The 20,204-nt window shown below is 38.8% G+C and overlaps 1 protein-coding gene across 1 annotated transcript; it reads right to left on the bottom strand.

Annotated features, from left to right (window-relative positions):
• Positions 1–3,496: 3,496 nt before the first annotated feature.
• On the bottom strand, positions 3,497–19,990 carry LOC148820933 (histone chaperone asf1b-B). Its single transcript, XM_088931696.1, has 4 exons — positions 19,398–19,990; positions 12,843–12,958; positions 9,201–9,377; positions 3,497–5,700 (listed from the first exon to the last, which is right to left on the bottom strand). Exons 1-4 carry the CDS (start codon positions 19,504–19,506, stop codon positions 5,509–5,511), a joined length of 594 nt encoding a protein of 197 aa, XP_088787822.1. The 5' UTR covers positions 19,507–19,990; the 3' UTR covers positions 3,497–5,508.
• Between the last annotated feature and the right edge of the window lie 214 nt (positions 19,991–20,204).

The following is a 20,204-nucleotide window of genomic DNA, read 5'->3' on the forward strand; positions in this document are numbered from 1 at the left end:
TACATCATTTTCAAAATAAATTGAAGCCTTGAGCTGTTTTTTTTACTTTAAAGAAAATAGTTTATTTTTAGTTATTTTTTATGAAATCACTATGTAAACAAAATACAATTATATTTTTACCTCATTATCACTTATTGTTAACTATTGATATCATATCTATTGGTTTTAATGATGTCTAAATGGAAAATACTTGGAAGTTCCTTAATGTTAATAATGTTTATGTAAATAGTCATACTATGCCATGAGGAATAACACATTTTGGATAAATTTATGTATAAATGGAGCTTGTAACGAAGGTTTAGGAGGAATGACAACTGCTAAGTTCAGCAACCTCAGCTGTCGTTAATTTGTAACCAATCATGACATAATTTCCTAACCTAAACATTATAAATACTGTACTGTATGTAATCCTCTTCTCTCCCTTGCATACGTCTTTCGCATCCCTCCTTCACTGCAGCTGCCCCTTGGTCACTCTTCACTTTGGGGGTCCCAGCCTCCTCATCCTTTGGCCAGGAAGGTAGCCTTCAGTCAAGCAGGTTAAGTCTAAATTATCGTGTCTAAAATACTCAACGAACATTGCAATAAGCTTAATTTCTGAGTGTTGTTATTCCTAGTGACATACAAGGATTTACCAGTAGCTCCAAAATGTTATTTTGGAGCTACTGGTTCTTTAAGTGTCTGATAGGGGATATTTCTCCTCAGTCTGCCTAATCCCATTCCAATATTTATCTCAGTTCAGATTATGGAAAACAGAATTGGGACCTGCAGCCAAGAGTGAGGAGGCACAGTCTGGATTTGGAGTATACTGGAGGGCACATTCTATGCTCCGTTCTGGAGAGGCTCTAAATCCAGTGATCATGGATCAGGTGTTTTTCTTAACTGAACTCTTAATGAGTTCACTGACCTGACCATTCACTTTACAGGACATATTCAAAGTTTCTGCCAGTGCTAAAGGAGATAAAGGTCTTATTGGTCCAGAGGTTAAGACAAAGGGCTTCCTACAATGAGGTTCCTACTTCACATTCTGACTCTCACACTAACAGTATGTTGCAGCTCCTTGTGCTGATATTCAGAGAAACTCCAAAGTCATGCCACAGCAGCTTCTCCTGCATAGTTTATCACTCGATGATCTTTGTAGGTTACTCCAGACTCTTCAGCTGGATAAGTTATTAAAAACCCCATTCAAGCCTGAGGGGCTTTAACCCGCACTGACTATTGTTGGGGACTACGGTTTTAAATGAATTGCCATATAATAACTTATTTTTTATCAATACTGTACACATTAACATCTCAGACAGAATGCAGCAAGCTGCTGGGCCTCAGTGCAAGGCCTGCTATCTGTCATGCAAAAAGATCTCAGGGTCACCCCCTTTATAATCTATTTCAAGGTTATTTATGAGAGATTTACTGAATCTAAGGCAGTTTAAGGAAAATAATAAAAGCCTGTATGGCTATCACAAAGTAATCAAGATTAATTAACTACAATACTATACTACTATAGAAGAGCAACAAAAATAATCAAAATCAAGGCTTCATAATTCACAGTAAAAACGTGAAATAATTTTAAAAAATGCATTTGTCAGACAGGGCAGAGCTGATGACGAACTGTAGGTTTCACGGCAAAAAATGATTCTTAAAGGAAGTGCAGAGATCAAAGTCTTACTGTGCGTCAAAGCACTCCGATGCTCCTTGAGTCAACGCACTGGAGAGTCCCGCTCTTCAACACTGAATACAGCTTCCACCTTGCAGTTAAAAGAGCAAAATTAACATGGCGAATAAAGAGGCAGTGTTGCTATGTAGGACGTAGTTCATTACCCTAACTACCCTACAACAACAAACATACCATATTTGATTAAAAACATGTATTTTGTTTTTACGATTCCCAAATAGCAAGTAGTTTCTTATTTCAAGATAAGGTTCATTACTAATACCTGCAACAATATGTCTAGCGAGATGTTAAAAAAAGTTTTTTTTTCCAATACTGGGCTTTTATTTGTTGTCTATTATTGTAACAATGTGTTTGGTTTGCCCAGTGTGAGCATTCACCTGTAGCCGCTTGGACTGAGAGCCTGCCATAACCGCTCCGAACTGCGCGCACAACAGACTGGACCTTCTGTGAGCCGACTGCTCTGTTGCAGTTACACTGTTGCCTAGCGATGTGTTACGGACATGTTGGATTGAAAATGGCTGCGTGAAGTTTGCCTGTCTACGGGGTTCCACTTTGCAAACGGTACCCGACCAAAACCTTTATATATATACCTTTATAACCATAATGCCTCGAGACTACAGAGATGACAAACAGGGTCGATTTCCGTTTACCAGAATCACCTAAAATATGAGCTACGAAATATACAGTAGATCTCTGCCGTAGACTTTGGCTGGCGGATCTAATTCTGCACGTCACCTGCCCCTCACTACACTGCAAGTTCCAAGTGACACGATACTCATTAAGTTGAGTGCAACTGTGTTCAAATTTAGATGTCTGCCAAAATGTACAGACGAAATATACATTTTGCATTCAGAAGCAAACATTTTGTTACTCCAAACAATTGTTACTTATATTGGCACCAAAACTTGAGAATCATAGGTTCATATCTATAACAAAATTAGTTCAAATGCATTTGTCCCCCAACTAAATGGATATCCTTTTAACCCAGTGCATGCAAATATAATTATAACTGAAATTCTGAGAAATTATTAGGACACTCAACCATTGGTTTAGTGCTTAAAGTACAGACAAGAAGTTTTCATCTCCAAGGGGCAGAGCGGTGGCTCTGTGGCCAAGGATCTGCACCTGTGGCTGGAAGGTTGCTGGTTCAAATCCCGCAGCCAGTGGAGGAATCCTACTCTGGTGGGCTCCTGAGCAAGGCCCTTAATCCCAACAACTCCAGGGGTGCTGTACAATAGCTGACCCTGCATTCTGACCCCAAGCTTCTCTCCCTGTCTGTGGGTTGCATGGAGAGCAAGCTGGGGTATGTGAAAAGACAAATTCCTAATGCAAGAAATTGTATATATACTAATAAAGTGATGTTACTTACATCACCCACAACTGGAAATGATGTACATGAGAATCATCATCATCAGATACATCATACCCATCAATAGCACTCATGGACAAAACAGCATAATTATTTGGATTAAGTTGCAACAGCCAAACTTGATTAGGTATGGGCACCTCTTCTTTGACAATTACCTTCAAATACCTTGATGCAAGAGGGGCCTGCCCTAGAGTAGTGTTGGCAAAACTGTGCACCACCAGGTGTCGCTATAACTCATCTTTCACTCTCTTTGTAAAATGTTTTCTTCGTAAAACTTCAGTATAAAAATGTTGTAAAGAAGCAAGGGTGACCTAATCCCTTAGAGAAAGATATATTAGCATGCCCTGACCATAAATATAATCTGGTGACAGCTTTCAGACCAAGAACCAGTAGGTGACCTCGAAGGGTGAACCAGATTATAAGTAACTTTTTTCTCTCAATCCCAACACACTTGATCATAGTTCTCAAGGCAGATTTATTAGTTTTGCATTATTTACATCATTCTAAACTGAAAGCAGAGCAAAAATTCAAAAGTGACATAGGACAAAAAACGTGGAGATGCACAAATATTAATTTGTTCCATAGAAAAGGTTGACCCTACATCTTACCAGGATCCTTGATCATATATAAAACACCATTTTCAAATTTCAACTTGGTACTACAGATCCAGTATGAGTGGGAATGTTTACAAGTATGATAGTGCTCTTTTAGAAACTTTCTTCAGTTTAAATTAAATAAACACATATGGCTAAAATAATCTGTCAGTTTTTAACTTCCTTTTACCATTGAAAAGCAGAATAGAAAGAAAGTAACAGTTCAGCTTGGCTTGACATGTAGATTTCCTGCACGGTATAAAGCAAGTGTTTCTACTTCCAGAAGCCAGCTGACCAGACAGATAAAATGGACAGAAAAACATCCTCTCATCGTGGACACTTCTTGTGCTCTTAAGAATTTATCACATCTCTGGGCAATACTTTTATTGAATCCTTAAAAACACTTTTTTAGAAAAATTGAAAAAAGCATTTTCAAAGCATGTTGATCTGAAGAATTTGTAACCATCTTGTTTCAAAACTATATACTGTTACAACTAACTGTTCTTTCATCCTTTTCCTTGGCATTACATTTTCCAGATTTTCAGTGGTTTGGTTTGTTCAGAATTACTTAAATCTCATTCATTGCTTCTCATAATAATGTGCCTATGTACTTTCAATATATACCCTCAATATAGACTCAATTATAAAGAATCCCCCACCAAGGTTACAGGAATGCTGATATGAAAAATACAGGCCACTAAAAGGCAGCTTCAGTACAACAAACCTAGCTATTGGGGAATAAGAAAAACGGGAACAGAAAAAGCCTCACAAGAAGACAATACACTGAGGTTAGCAGTGTTGTTAAAACATTTTCTGCAAGCATCTTTTCCACATTTAGATCCAGCCACAATGAAAGATCTACTATTTACTACAGTCAGCATCGATGACACTGCTTAAGTAATACATCACTTGGCACTTATTGTAAACTTTAGTTAGTGTTGTTCTGCACTATGTTAATACAAAACATGAGATCACCAGTGTCCTATCAGAAGCTAAGATTCCCTTTCTCCCTAATTTGTTTTAATATTCCAAATGCAAACTTGCTACATATGGTAAGAAATATTCAGACCTTCACCATATTATTGTAAAGGAACATAATTCCACTGCAAGAGATTCTGTTCAAGGTACATGGAAGAGTTGCCAAGCCAGTGTGCAGAAATAATTACATACCCATCACATGCACAGATGTCTGTATACACCGGTCACACAAAAAAAAAGGCTTAACCGCTTTCTCATCTGTGAGCTTTCATGAACTCGTACTCCTTTACCAAGATATCCACATTCAAATGCCCACCAGAGTGCATCACTATATTTAAGAATTAAAAAACTTTTAATAGTACCATTTATAAAGCTTTGTGTAGAATACAACAAAATACAAAAAAGGAACAGGTGAGAATTTATTTGGAATACATGAAAAAAAGAAAAACATATATACAGATGTTTACAACACCTATCTCAATGCCTGTCCCCCTTAAATCTCCTATTTCCCTGGTACAGACGAAGATTAAACAGTGTACACTGTGATTTGCTGATGTCCTCTGTGAATCAGCAGTTTGGCATTACTTCTCACAGAGAGCAGTTTCTTACGAAAAGTTGTCCCATTTATGAGAAGTGAAAGATAAAGCATCCCAACTCCACACAAAAAAGTGTCAGGCATTGGCTCAGACAAGCCCAGAGAGACTTGTGAGATTTGCCCCCATTGAGGAAAGACGATCTTCCAGGTGGGAGTGGGCACTCTGTTGACCTGCTTGAAAGGATTCATTTCGGAGGGAGATCAAGCAATTTCTTGGGGCCCGTTGTCAGGAAGTGCTTTAAGGCTTTGCTGGCAGTGAAGGTGTGTGTGGGGAGAGTTAGGGGGTGGCTAAGTAAGCACACGTCTACAAGCAGTCCATGGAGTTGTCAGGTACCAGGCTGAGCCCAGGGCTCTTACTGGGGGTGCAGCTTGGGGGCAGCATGGTGTTGGGCGCTGGGTCTACATTCTCCAAGTCCTCCATCTTGTCTGGAGTGCCCTCCCAGTTGATGTGAAAGCGTGTGACACGTGGATTAGAGGCCAAGATATTTCTCTGGAGCTGAAACAAGACAGGGTGATAAAATATTAGGTGCATTTAAACTAGACTTCATTCTGCCAGGAGTTTGACATACGTGACTACAAAATGTTGAATTTACACTTGTATGGAACAGCGGGGTTGTTTTGCCCAGTAAGAGAGGTAATTACATTAATGACATGCTAACCATGTGGTGTTATGACAAAGTGGACAAGTCAGAAATAATCTCGTAGTGGTTTAACACCAAAAAAATGAACTTATTTCAGTGGTACAACTTAGAAATGAAGCAGTTTCTCCTACAGTATATGTTCCATGTTCCAATTGATAGACTAGAAGGTAAGACTGCAATATATAGTTTTTTTGTGCAGACTGCTACAAATTCTCTCTCATCTGTAATATGCAGCTGCCACATGCAAATATTCTTGCTGTGCAGGTCCACTCACCAGGAAGAGAGGATGCATTCCTGAATCAACTCTATGGAAATACACCTGAATAAAGCATCTTTATTGGCTTTAGAGTGAATGCTACTGCAATTGTTTACTGACTCCCTTCACGATATTCAGTGATCAATGACAGATACCGGCAGGCACAAATATTGATCTTCCAGTAAATCTTAAATCTGCAAGTCCATAGTTTCATATCTGTTGGTCATTTTTCTGGTTTTGTTGCCTCTTTTCAAGAAGAGTTTCCAGGCAGCTAAACACCCATTTTTGTATTAATGTACATTTTGCTGTTCTTAAGGGAATATTTACATTTCTACCTCTAATAAAGTAGTTCTCAAGATCTCTGCTAGACTGCTGCTCATCACATACATAGTTATAGTCTGTCCCTATATTCCTTTTGGATAGCTTTTTTTCCCCTCAAACATTTGTACTGTGAACAGTACCTTGTTTCACAAACTGTAGCCAGCTTTCAAGTGGCATTGATAAATTCCAGACTTCTTTCAGACTGTCTCCAGGCAGTTTTTTTTATATTTCAAGACCCATCTATAACTTTTGTTTTAAACACATGCATGCTTTGTTGACATTTTTCATGTGACTAATTACCACACTAACGGATAAAACCTCAAATTAACACATAATACATATCCATATTGCAGTTTTTCCATTTTTACCACCTTTTCTGCTGCTTTGACTCCTTTTGGTCTAGATATTGTGAAATAACAGTGCATAATATTAAAAATATCAATGCAAACACAAATGGATGAGTCAGAAAACACATTTTGTGCAGACAAATCTTAATTTGTATTGCTGAACATTTCTATGTGCAAATTTGCAACATTAATAATGGCCCAAGCAGAGTGATGTTGTTTTTGCAAATTAAGTCAGAATTCTGTGCCAAAGTTCTAGACTTTGCTCCGTTACAGCATGAAGACTACTTAAGCAATAAGGCACGAGAGGCCGTGCTATATCGTGGATATAGTCACAGCTAAAAGGTGTTGTTAGGCCCGATGCGAAGTTTTTATAAAACAGTCCCCAAATATGTGATTGTTGTATGCAATGAATTTTAATTAAAAAAAATTATTTAACACAAAAATTAAACTGTTTACGTTCCTCCGCCTGAGAATATAGTCCCTCGTTGCTACACAACGCAGAAACACAGCCATAAGTAACTAACTAGCAAAGAGAGGACACTAGCTAGCCAATATGATAAAGGAATAAATTACTTGTTTTTTGTTTATTTCTTTAGCAAAGTTATTTGAACATTTCCATTGATCATACAAGCATTGAAAAACTGTCCAATCCCTAGTTCGTCAGGCATTTTCTTTTTCGCTGCAGGAGTACTCCCACTGGTGCTGGTCTCAGTGTCTGCCAGGATATCACTCCAGCGCTTTGTTATTAAAATTGGGTTTCCAATAACATCGTAGCGAACTCTCATTTTTATGTCCACTATAACAGACAACCTCCCTTGCTTTTAACCGAGTGTTTGATAATTTGATAAAGTGAAAATGATTTAAACTATGCGACACTATAATTCAACGAGAGCACAAAAAATCACAAGGATCCTCAAGAGTGCAACAGAGACAGCAGAAGAAGATACATGTATCAAATTCCTGAGAATCCAAGCTTTTTTATCTATGCTATACAACTGATATTTCTTTATCACACAGTAAAAAGTTAAAATTCCTTTTGGAGTGTGTGTATATCAGAGAATATAGCACGGCTTCGAAAGCGTGCCAGCCAATCAAATTTCAGGACCAGAACTATCCGTTTTATAAAACGTCTTATATCACAATCCAATATTTTCTGAAGACTACAGCTTGACTACATTTCACATTGAGAAAATTATCTAGCTTTGATGAATGTATTTCTATTACAATCTTTTGATATTCATTCATGTTTTTACTTAAGACTAAATATATTTTCCCAGATATTTATAATCAACTTATTTCTATTGGACAAAATTATCTGCCTAATTATGACATTTTTTCCTGTGAGGTAGTATTACTTTTTCAGCATTTTTACGAAAGTCATCTGGCTAATTTGAGTTTAATTTAACGAACTATCTGATCAGTTAGCACAGCAGGACTGGAGTTTGACTGTAACTGTAATTATCATTTGCGGCCCCATTTGTGTCACAAATCAGTCACTCTCAAAACGTAAACATTACTGTTAGCTAGATGTCTTACACACTGATTACATGTTCAGTTTACAATAGCAAACTCTTAGCATGATTCACACCCAAAGAAAGCTCCACAGCCAAAATGTTGCATTTTCAGCATTGAATAAACCTATTACTTAGCATAATTGACTCTCCGAGTACAGTCAAGTTTGGTTCTGTATAGGCTCTTGAATTCTGTATTTATGCTAGCCTGAATATCAATATTGATACTCTGCAATGAGCTGTCAAATTTAAGAGAAGACAGTTGTGAAGACTAACGGTTCGTAAGTCCATATTAGCTAGCTAAACAGAAAACACTGAAGACTATATAGGATTGTTGCACCATCATGAGAATATTGTGTTGCTTAAATTCTAATCACATAATCACACTGTATTTGTGATGTTCGCTGCAGGGACCACATGTGCAATCGTGCATGTATGTCAAAGGTTTAAATTAAATATTAAATATACAAGATCCCAATCTAATTGAAATCACAAATCAACTCTGCCTCCTTATGTTATTTTAACATGGGGAGATTTTAGTTTCATGTGCTGAGCAACTTTCTGGTACCCAGCCAACTGAAGTCTCAGATGAACACTAATAACAGCTTGAAGATTTTGATTTCAGAAACACAGAGAAGATTAGGTATGTTTAACACCAATATACTTGTGTGTAGTGAACTTCTTTAGGTAAGCATTATTTTGATACTAAAATTTCCATACTTTTTCCTAGCTTATTTCTCATTTTTTAAACTTTTCCAGGTTCAGCACTCCATCAGCAAAGTCATTTGGTAAAGCAGTGATACTGTGATTTGATATGCTTTGTGCATTATCAATGTTCCTGCCAAAATATAAACTTTTAGATGTCTACAAAAAGTACATTTATGGGAATCAAAACTCCCCAAGAACTCTGCACCACTCACCTGTGAATAGTCTGGTTTGAGAGGGGGGTTTTCCCGGAGCTCTGGGTCAGTGTACTCGTTGTTGACATAGTAGCCAACCCGAATGAACTCCTGGCCTCTGTAGGTGCAGGTGATCAAGACCACCGTCACGCCCACCGCATCACTCTCCGGAATGAGGCTGGTGTTCGGGGCATCCGCCTGTCCGAAAGGAGGACTTCGGTTAGGGAGCAAAAGCCTTGCACAGAAAAAAAAGCTGTCCAACAGGGATGGCCAGCAACACAAACGCCAGTGGAGACCGCATTGAAAAGATAACTTATTAATATGACAGAAGTTTAGCACTGGGTCCTGAGATATAGTGGTGCCATATGTATGGATTTTGCATGGTTCTCCACAGGAGCAGGGGAGGGACACAAATTTCATTTGTCGTAGAGCTTTCTGTAGCTCTGTAGTTCTGTAGTCATACGTCTTTGGCTCTCGAGTTAATCAGGTTAAAATGGCTCTTAACTTCATCACATGGTTTTCCCAATACACCATTTAACTGCCCTAGGATCTCATCAACTGGTCTTTTGAAGCCCTTGTTGCTGGACTGAATGACATATGGGACCAGTGGCTATTGGTCTCAACTGCACTCCTGCAACCTGAAAACAATTATATGATTATGTGTGGGAAGTGGACCTTTTGAAACCATATTGCGATACTAGGATGTGCAAACACCTTCATTACATTACAGAGCTAATTCGCATTCTGCTTATGTGTGTGAGCTTAAAAACAGACTTCAGGAGCAAAGAAAACAGGGGACACAGTCTAGCGCTTTGCAGAAAAGCAGACACACTTCCAGTATTGACAGCAGATTGGACTTCAATAGGCACTTAGCAGAAGCAGCATAGGATAGGCAGTTTCTTCTGTGCTAAGATTCACCCTCTATAATGTAACAGGGCCTCTACTGCTTCAGGTAACCCATTAAAATTGATTAGTACCATTCATTACAAGGTATCTGCACATAAAGAAAAGCACACAGCATGAACATATTTCCTATTTCTCAGAACTGATGTATACTCTGCTGCCATGTTTTTAAAATAAATCCACAATTGACACTAAAAAGTACAACTGAATAACTGCAGTTCTTGGTCCAGTAATCAAAAACAAAAGGATTTAAACTTACTTGTTTCATTATGCAAGAATTTTGCAATAACTTTGAGACTGAATGTTTACCAATATCAAAATAATATTTTATAATAGTCATATTAGCTAGCCACAGAATAAATCCAAGTCAAAAATAAAATTGTAGCATTACATTTCAATCAACCAAGAATCTGTTGATCAAGTAAATATAATGAAACACTAGTCTTCAAAGCAGGCATAATGAGAGCAATTTTCAATAGCACAAAAAATGCATACAGCTACAGCATACACCAGTATTTGGAGAGAGTGTCAAGAATATTTGCTGTTATTAAACCAATTAATTTGTAATCATGAGATTAATATGAATGATAAGTGCATTTTGCTTCTGAGTAATTTAACGCAGTACATTTGATCTTATTTGAACAAAAACAAATCGTTCAACCCAGTAATTTCAAGGAATTACAGAATCGGGACGTTCATTTAAGAATGCAAAGGTCAATACTTGGTTGCATACAAATCCATGACATTCACAACCCACTGAACTCACCAAACTTTAACCATTCAAGAGGTTAAGAGGTTATGCTGTTGTGCTTTTACCTATTCTCAGGATGCTCAAACTTCAATCCTCTCTTCAACAAGTAAAAAACTTGCTCAATTGGATTTAAATCCAGAGGTAAACTTGGACAGTCAAATATTTTCCAGTGTTTTCCTGATAACTACTTGGATGGCATTGGTCATATTTTAGGTCACTGTTATGCCGCATGATAAAGCATTGAAAAAAATTGTATATCAATTTGTTCTAAGCAGGAATTCTGATGTAACAATAACAGTCTGCCTTCTACTGCATCCATTGTCTGCTACAAGACCAGGTCCACAGTTGGCAATTTGTGCCCTCACCACGACAATCTCCACCGTTTTTCAAAAAGGAGGTGGTTTTCTTTAAAACACATGCACTTTTTCTCCAGTTACTTTGGTAAAGAATTATCTTGATCATACCCGTAAGATTTTAACCTCAAACTCCTGTGTCCGTTTTCAGTGACCTATGGATTTTGACAACTTCAGTCCTGCACTGGAAGTTGGCACTTACTCTGAGGACTGTTTCAGGATTTTTGATCATTTTTCTGTCATCACCTGTAAATTTTCTTCTTGGTGAAAATGGTTTTAGTTCTTCAGAGTTTTGTTTTAAAATTCAAATTCAAAATTTCTTTCACTACGCTTTTTAGTTTTCATTTTGACTTTTGACAAGGGGCTCCAAACAAACTCAAAGCAAGGCAGACAGACTGAACACCCACAGCTCTTTTATGAGCTTAATTACACAACACCTGACCAACATGTTAACACTAGTCATCCACTTGTCCCAGTAATTTTCTTCCCTCAAGTTAAAAAGGCTCAACATTAACAAATTGTTTAATTGACCCAGAAGGAGAGAACTGAACTGACCATTAAAAAAATAGCTTAAGTAGTTACGAGTTGTACTTTAGTTGTAAATTAGTTAATGCAATGGCACTTTTTGTAGACTTCGCTGTCCCATTAAACTCCGGGAAGGCACTGTATATTTTGCAAGGAGGGAGTAAGCAGCACTTTATTTCAAATGCATGGTGCCACTGATAGATATAATTTGTCACAGATAAAAATTCCAGGAATTAATTAATTGCAAATACTGCATTTAAGACAAAAAATCCAACAAAACACTGTCGGTGTCGGTGAAACACACTGCACTTTTGCCCAGAGTCACTAATTAGACAATAGTCCATTGCATTAAACTTTATTTGTTTTCAGTGGTTCACAACAATCAATCAGTTGTACCAAAGCTGCCTCACTTTTTACAGTTACATAACAGTAACCAAAAAAGTCTTAATATAGAAAATGGTGTATATTTTGTAACATGGTGTCCAAAATTATATAACTACTCTGGAATCAGTCCTAGACTGGCAGTCTAGAAAGAAATGAAGCTATTTAGTCATGAACAGAGAAGGTTATGAGGGGAAATTGACAGAAGCATTCTAAATCTGCAGAGGCACTAAGTCAACCCAGTGGCCTTTTCAAATTGAACAATGAAGCAAACCTGTGGGAACATGTGGAAACTACACGGAAATGCATTTAAAAGCAAGAACAGAAGGAAGTTCATTACCCAAAGGTTCGTGGGGGTTGAAACAGGCTAGCAAGTTATGTGGTCGAACCCAATACTTCATACAAGAAATGGGTGGATGAGTACTAAAAGATCTAGCTAGGCCAGATAGCCTCCTCTCATTTATAACCTCATGTTCTAATTCAGCATGCAGAATACACATAGCTTTACTGTACAAAACTGTGACACATACTCTCACACACAATTACTGCAAATAGGGTAATATGTAGTTTCTCCAATTGGGTGGTGATAAAACGCAACAATCTGCCCATTTCTGTACCATCCAATGGCAGTGCCATTTGTTAAGAACATTTACAAATGTCCAACACTGAATCCATAGATAAAAAACCTCTACAGTCCTGCCTTCCCAGATTGGTATATGTTTACCTAATCCAATTAATCTCTACACCCACCTGGAACACAAACATGTGTCTTCCTGCTGGAACTGGACCAACGAGAACAGAATCAAGAGTTTGGTCATATTCCTCACTCTCAGCAGAACCCACATAAATGATCTTCCACTCCAAATCTGAAAGATATACAAACAGAGGGAAAAAAAACTATTTCCAACAGTCTCATGAGAACCATACACGATTGTAAATAGCTTTTATTCTGTTACCTTTAACATCCTTGAACAAGGAACGGCAGTAATGAGGACAAAGAAATATGAAATGGCAGGCCTATGTCTAAACTTTCGATGGTCTTTTGATTAAAGTCCTAACAGTAATTGTCAAATTCCTTGCTGTTGACAGTCAGGGAAATGTTTCTGGATGCAAGAATAGTTAATGGTTGGAAAACAGTAAAGAGGTGAATGTATATATGGTATATATGGTATTAATTAGTGGAGTACCACAGTGACCTGTATTAGAACAACTGTTGCTCTAATGTCAATCTAGATTCCGGCATAATAAGCTCACAGATGATACCCAAGTAGGAGGATTAACCATCATTGTAGATGAAATACAGAAACACTTAAGGATGGGGCAAACACGTGACAGATTACATTTAAATGTAGATAAGTACAGAATGTCACTTATGAAGCACCTATGAAATCACCATCTTCATATTTTGGATAAAGCAAAACATAGAACGCAGATTGAGATGTTACAATTGAACATTTATACTATTAAAACCATTTAAAATAATACATAATTTTATTCACCATGCTGAATAAAAAATTATTGCTCTCTCAAATCAATCCATAAATTACCAGACACATTCCTGGGCTTAATGCCCTACAGTGACAAGCTAAAAGAAAATAATATTTTGAGACCTGAATACAGAATAGCAGAGGACACAAACACAGATTAATGGGGAGTGCTTTGAAAAATCTATTTTATCATTTCCTAAACACTATGCAAGACACGAGGCTGAAGTATGCTCCTTATTTGTGTTTTTCGTTCCAAGTTAAATGCTGCTGCTGTGTTATGTTGCCTTTCACCTGTAGATGGCTCTCTACAGTCATTTTTAAATGTAGTAATCCAGATGGATTACTCCACATATCTGCAGTACAGGGGAATATGTAAGTAAATAGTGACTGTCCAACTTGCATTTTTGTATGAAACATTTAAGAAAATCAAAAACCAATTTTCAAAACTCACAATAACACAAACTGGCATGTTAGACAACAAGTAAATAAGACAAAGGCAAAACATGAATTCACTGGCACTATCATATTTACCACGACCTTGCCTTCTGATCATTAAAAGTCTAAAATTATTGCATTTTACAAGACATTTTAATATAGCAGTATTAAATGGGACATTTAGAACATGGCATATGAGAATATATGGTTAACCGAGGATGAGCAAAGGGTGATGGCACTTTCTGCTTATTGCCATGAACCTACCCCCTGGTTATAAAAACGTCTCAAAATTCTGACACTGATACTGTTTTTGGCGGAGGGGTGGCACTGTGGCTAAGGATCTGCGCCTGTGGCTGGAAGGTTGCCGGTTCAAATCCCGCGGTCGGCAGAGGATTCCTACTCTGTTGGGTCCCTGAGCAAGGCCCCCAACTGCTCCAGGGGCGCTGTACAATGGCGGACCCTGCGCTCTGACCTCAAGCTTCTCTCCCTGTCTGTGTGTCTCATGGAGAGCAAGCTGGGGTATGTGAAAAGACAAATTCCTAATGCAAGAAATTGTATATGGCCAATAAAGTGATCTTTAAATATGACCCTGTGAACATGGCATGAGAGAATACATTGGCAAATGGTGATTGCACTTTCTGCTGAATTGGTGTGGCCCTCCCTCCTGATTACAAAATCGTCTCACAATTCTGAAACTGAGGTGTGAGAGACAATGTAACACTGTCAAAATCCTGAGGTGAAAGAAAAATTACTGTACCATTTTTTAAATATGACCCTGTGAACTTGGCATGTGAGGATTTATAGTCAACAAAATAGAGCACCTTCTGCTGATTTGCTTTGTCCCTCTTTCCTCATGACCAAAACATCTTAATATTGCAACACAAAGGTAAGAGAGACAAAATCACTCATCATGTACATTTGTAATTACGACACTTCACTGTTGCATTTCTACATTGTGACATTCTGCACATGGCATGTTAAAGTATACAGAAAACCTAGATCAAGACAGGCTAATGCAACTTTGGTATGACATAAAATATGCTTCAATGCCAGAATAAATAATCATGGAAAAATGCCCACAGTGGTCATTCAAAGTTGTGATCATAGGAATGTTATATAGCAGGTGGGTAGCTGTGTCAGCATGCATAGGCTGCAAGGAAGAAGTAATAGGGTTTATTCCATGTTGAAAAGAGAAGAAAGGAAACAACTCTGCAGCTGTGGAGCCTTCTTCTGGTGTAAGAAAGATAGGGCAGTCAGCAAAGATAATTATCTTTTTATCTTTGCTGACTGCAGTTTATCTATGGTAACAACATTAAAAAAGTTAAGGAATTTTTATGGGTGACAGCTCCACATCATATTCCTTTTTTAACTAACCTCATCAGATCCCTCAACTCCCAGCTCTACCAGTTTCTCACTTCTCAACACCCCTCCCACCAATCCTAACCTTGTTACTATACCCCCTGACCTTTCCCTTTCACGGGATGAATAATCTCTTCTCATCAAAGGCCTCAGTTTTGTACTAGTCCACAAGAAGCTGGACATCCTCCAAACCCAAGTCGATCTCAACCACTTTTACCAAAAGATTCTCTTACTTCCTATAATTCAATTCAGTTCAATTTATTTTTATATAGCACCTTTCACAACAAGGTTGCCCCAAGGTGCTTTACAATGCAATTGATGATACATTTTGTCAGTATAGAACAGAAGACTAGAAGACAACGGAGGAGAGGAACCAAAAACTCCGTAGTAAGGAGAAAAAAAAAAACTCTAGGGGGCCAAGGTCAACTGGCTGCCCAACCCCTTTGGGCATGCTAACATTATATAATTTTTAAAAAAGGAAACAATGAATCCATCTCTCCATCAAAACCTACTAAAAAAAAGTCTACTGTGTGTTAGTACTCCATGCAGATCTCTGTAGACCAGTAAATTCCTTCTAAACAATAGCTATATCCACGATGTCCCTCTTGGATCCATGGCAGTGATGCAGCATCCAACTCAGATGGTGCCTAGCCCAGGCACCATCCGGACATGTAGGGAGGAGAATAGGATAGTTTGGTCAGAACAGATGTATCTACCTGGTGGGCCAACACAGAGACACACAATGGCATGTACAGCAGCACCAGCAGCAATGGTTGCAGCAGGCTATAATGTAAGGTGTGAGTAGGCTAAGCTGAAGCAATAGGTCTTCAGTGTGGATTTGAATACAGAGATTGACTCGGCATCCTGAATATGGGGTGGGAGACTGTTCCATAAGCTAGGGGCCCTGTAACTAAAGGCTTTACCGCCAACTGTTATTTTATTAATTTGGGGAATATGAAGAAGACCTGCATTCTGTGATCTAAGCAGGCGATCTGGATGGTAAACACAACTATGAATGTCCACTGTGGGCATTTTTCCATGATTATTTATTCTGGCATAGAAGCATATTTTATGTCATACCAAAGTGTCATAATCACTGAAAAAAGTTCAGTTGGTTAGCTGCATCAGCATGCGTAGGCTGCAAAGGAACAAGTAATAGGTTTATTCCATGCTGAAAAAAAGAAGAGAACACAATGTTTCCGTTACATTGTGTCTCACACCCCAGTGTCAGAATTTTGAGATGTTTTTATAATCAGGAGGGAGGGCCATAGAAATTGAGCAGAAAGTGAAATCACTGTTTGCCAATGTCTTCTTACATGCCACGTTCAGAGGGTCATATTTAAAAAAATGGTACAGTAAAATTTCTTGTACTTCAGGGTTTTGACAGTCTGTCACATTGTCTCTCACACCTTGGTGTCAGAATTGTGAGACGATTTTGCAATCAGGAGGGAGGGCCACAGCAATACAGCAGAAAGTGCAATCAGCTTTTCCCAATGCATTCTCACATGCCATGCACTGTTTTTTTAAAGATGACCCTCTGAACAGTAAAATTTCCTGAAGTTCAGGATTTCGAGAGCCTGTTACATTGACTCTCACACCTCAGTGTCAGAATTGTGAGACGATTTTATAATCGGGGGGAGGACCATAATAATAAGCAGAAAGTGCAATCACCTTCTCCCAGTGTAAGTTTGTGTAATTCTGAGTTTTTAAAATTGGTTTGCGATTTTCTGAAATATATTCCACACAAATACACAACTTGGACAGTCGCCATTTATTTGGATATTCTCTTTCACTGAGGATGTCTACAGTATTCCATCCGGATTAGTACTGACTGAAGAGAGCCATCTACAGGTGAAAGGAGATATAACATCACAGCAGCAGCATTTAAGGCAGAACGAAAAACGCGAATAAGAAGCCAACTTCAGCCTCATATGCAAGACCTAGGTACATGTGATCACTGTAACAGCGCACACTGATTCAGGGTGCTCAGACATCCGAAAACGTATTACAATTAATACCGAAGTGCCACCCCAAGGCTGTCATGTTAATGGATAACAGATCGGATCACTTTATTGGCCATATACAATTTCATGTATTAGGAATTTGTCTTTTCGCATACCCCAACTTGCTCTCCATGAGACACACAGACAGGGAGAGAAGCTTGGGGTCAGAGGGCAGAGTCAGCCATTTATACAGCGCACCTGGAGCAGTTGGGGTTAAGGGCCTTGCTCAGGGGCCCAACAGAGTAGGATTCCACTGCCGGCCACAGGGTTTGAACCAGCAACCTTCCAGCCACAGGTGCAGATCCTTCCAGCCACAGAGCCACTGCACCGCCCCGCCCCGAAAATCATGGTGAGAGCTGGGTTTGTACCCCCAACCTCTAGCACACAAGGCACACACCTAAGCCATTACACCAACGTGCCACTTAACTTAAAATTAGGTAAAGGGTCTTTTCCAACATTTGGAACAGCCCATTCGTTATATAAAATCATTAATGTCCAACAATCACAATGTAATCAAATTACTTAAAAACCCACCAACTGTCGAGCAGGAATTTTAAACACACAAATACAATGAAATAGTTTAGGTGTGTAGCTACATCAGCATACATAGGCTGCAAAGGAACCAGTAATAGGTTTATTCCATGCTGAAAAAAGAAGAATACAACGTTTCGGCTGTGGAGCCTTCTTCGGTTGTGACACTTGTTCCTACACAAATACAATGCCGGCTTAAGAAAGTTAAACGGGCTTGAACTGGTATAACTGAACTCTGAAAGCTTTGATTTTGGGCACCAGAATATCGCAGCACAGCAAAAGATAAAGTAACACTGAAAATGTTAATTTTCAGAATTACTGCAAGACATTAAATGTGTTTAATTAAAACAACTAAATATATTCAGACGGAAACTAATATTGCCCCACTACAAATTAACACGTTACAAAGGTACAACTAATCATACAGTTTATTAAAATCAAAATATAATCCAAACTGTCACAGTGAATATATATTTATTTTTGAACAGTCTTCAATACTCATAATATTTTAATATAAACTTTAAGAAGTAAATGTTTCATTGAAACATTGAACGTTATATTTACTTATGACTATTACCAAGCAGCATCGGATAAACAAATTCTTTTTTGAACACCTCTAAGTTACTAATGAGTAACTTGGAAACTTCAAAATGAAGGCACCAACCGTCTCGGCGTCAAATTAATGTGGTTGCAGAATACTACCTCTAGCTCTGCGTCAAACAAAAGCTTCTCCCGCAATTTCCATTCTGTCAGGAGCTACAGTCATAGTAACTCGCTTTGGAACCAATCGAATACACAACAGATGCTAAAACACACGCCCCCGTATCATCAGCCGCCCAATCAGATGGAAGAGGCGTGGATTCTAGAATTTTTTTTCGCTCGCTTGCTTTAAGTCCCCGCCGGCGCCAAAATTCAAAGATTACCATCTTTAAGTAATGGAAAGGACATATAAGTTTAATTAAGAAAAAAGCGATATGCTTCTAACCAGAGAAAGAATCAAACGAATTATCGCGGTCATAAATCTCAGAGAATCAGTTACTTTTAATTGCTTGCATTTTGACTGTTAGACTGCAGGTGAACTAGTTAGGCCTGTTCACCTAACTGATATAATATAGTCCGTATGTTTCTTGACACTAAGAAAATCTACGAGAATGAAACAATTTATCTGTAAAAAATTTGGAAAATGCTCAAATTACAACTATTATAAATTCGTTCAACTACAAAACTAAATTGCATCAAAGTACTAGCAAACAATATATTATAAGATTATAATAGTTTTTCATAACAGCGCTTTATGATAGGCTTTCTACTCCACCTAAAATCTGAACAGCAAAGTGTCACACCAGCTCATGCAACACAAATTAGAGATGTGCTCGCCCCTTGAGTACCTACGATTTCTCCCCGCCATTTCAGCAGGACGCTCTTTGCACCTGGGATAAGGCAAAAATAAAGGGTGCCCGACATCCGCAGCCCAAGGGAGATTCGCTTACCCTCGGGAAGGTCTTCCATGCACTCGAAAGTGATTTCAAACTGGAAGGGGTTTCCGAAGGGACTCGGGTTGTCCAGGACGGCAACGTTCAGCACTTGCACCTTCGCCATTTCTGCAGCTGCCCGGCCAACTCGCGGTGCAAAACAATAATTATCCGAGTCACTCAAAGGGACAAAACTGCGTAGAAACCCCCAAACCCCGTCTTTGCACTGCTGAGGATCTAGTTACAGAGAACCGTGCGCTCTAACAGGGGGTGACAGCTCCTTACTAAAAATAAAAAGTATATTTTTTTCCTAACGAAAGAGAAGAATTTCCTGTATTTATACGTCGCTTATTTAAAAGGAGTCTTGGTACCAGATCTTCATTTTCTGCATCCACACACCAAAGGTTTTCGAAGTTTTTTTTTCCTGACGAGAGGGGGGACTCAAACCTTCGGATCCGGGCAGAAAGCGTATGAAAAGTTTCAAAAATATGTTTCCCTCCAAACGTCACAAACCCGTTCCCTTCGCGGTCTGCCCGAGAGAAAGAAAGAAACTCGCTCCCGCCAGCGTTCACAGCAGCCTCCGCCGGACAGTAAGACTGGGAAACATCAAGCTTGAAGCGGATTGGCCAGGCCATAGCCATGGGACCCAGGACAGCTCTGCTGCCGATTGGCCAGCAGCTGCAGGAACTATAGCGTCTGAAACTGCTGGCGCTCAGCTGCGTGACGTCACTCGGTTTGCTGTCGCAGAATTCTGTGCAAATGAGCAGATTCCGCGATGCCGAAATGTAGCGTAGATTCGGACTGTTCTGCACAGTTGCGTGTTCT

The sequence above is a fragment of the Atractosteus spatula genome, chromosome 14 (assembly GCF_055471065.1).
Source record: "Atractosteus spatula isolate fAtrSpa1 chromosome 14, fAtrSpa1.hap1, whole genome shotgun sequence".
Classification (NCBI taxonomy): Eukaryota; Metazoa; Chordata; class Actinopteri; order Semionotiformes; family Lepisosteidae; genus Atractosteus; species Atractosteus spatula.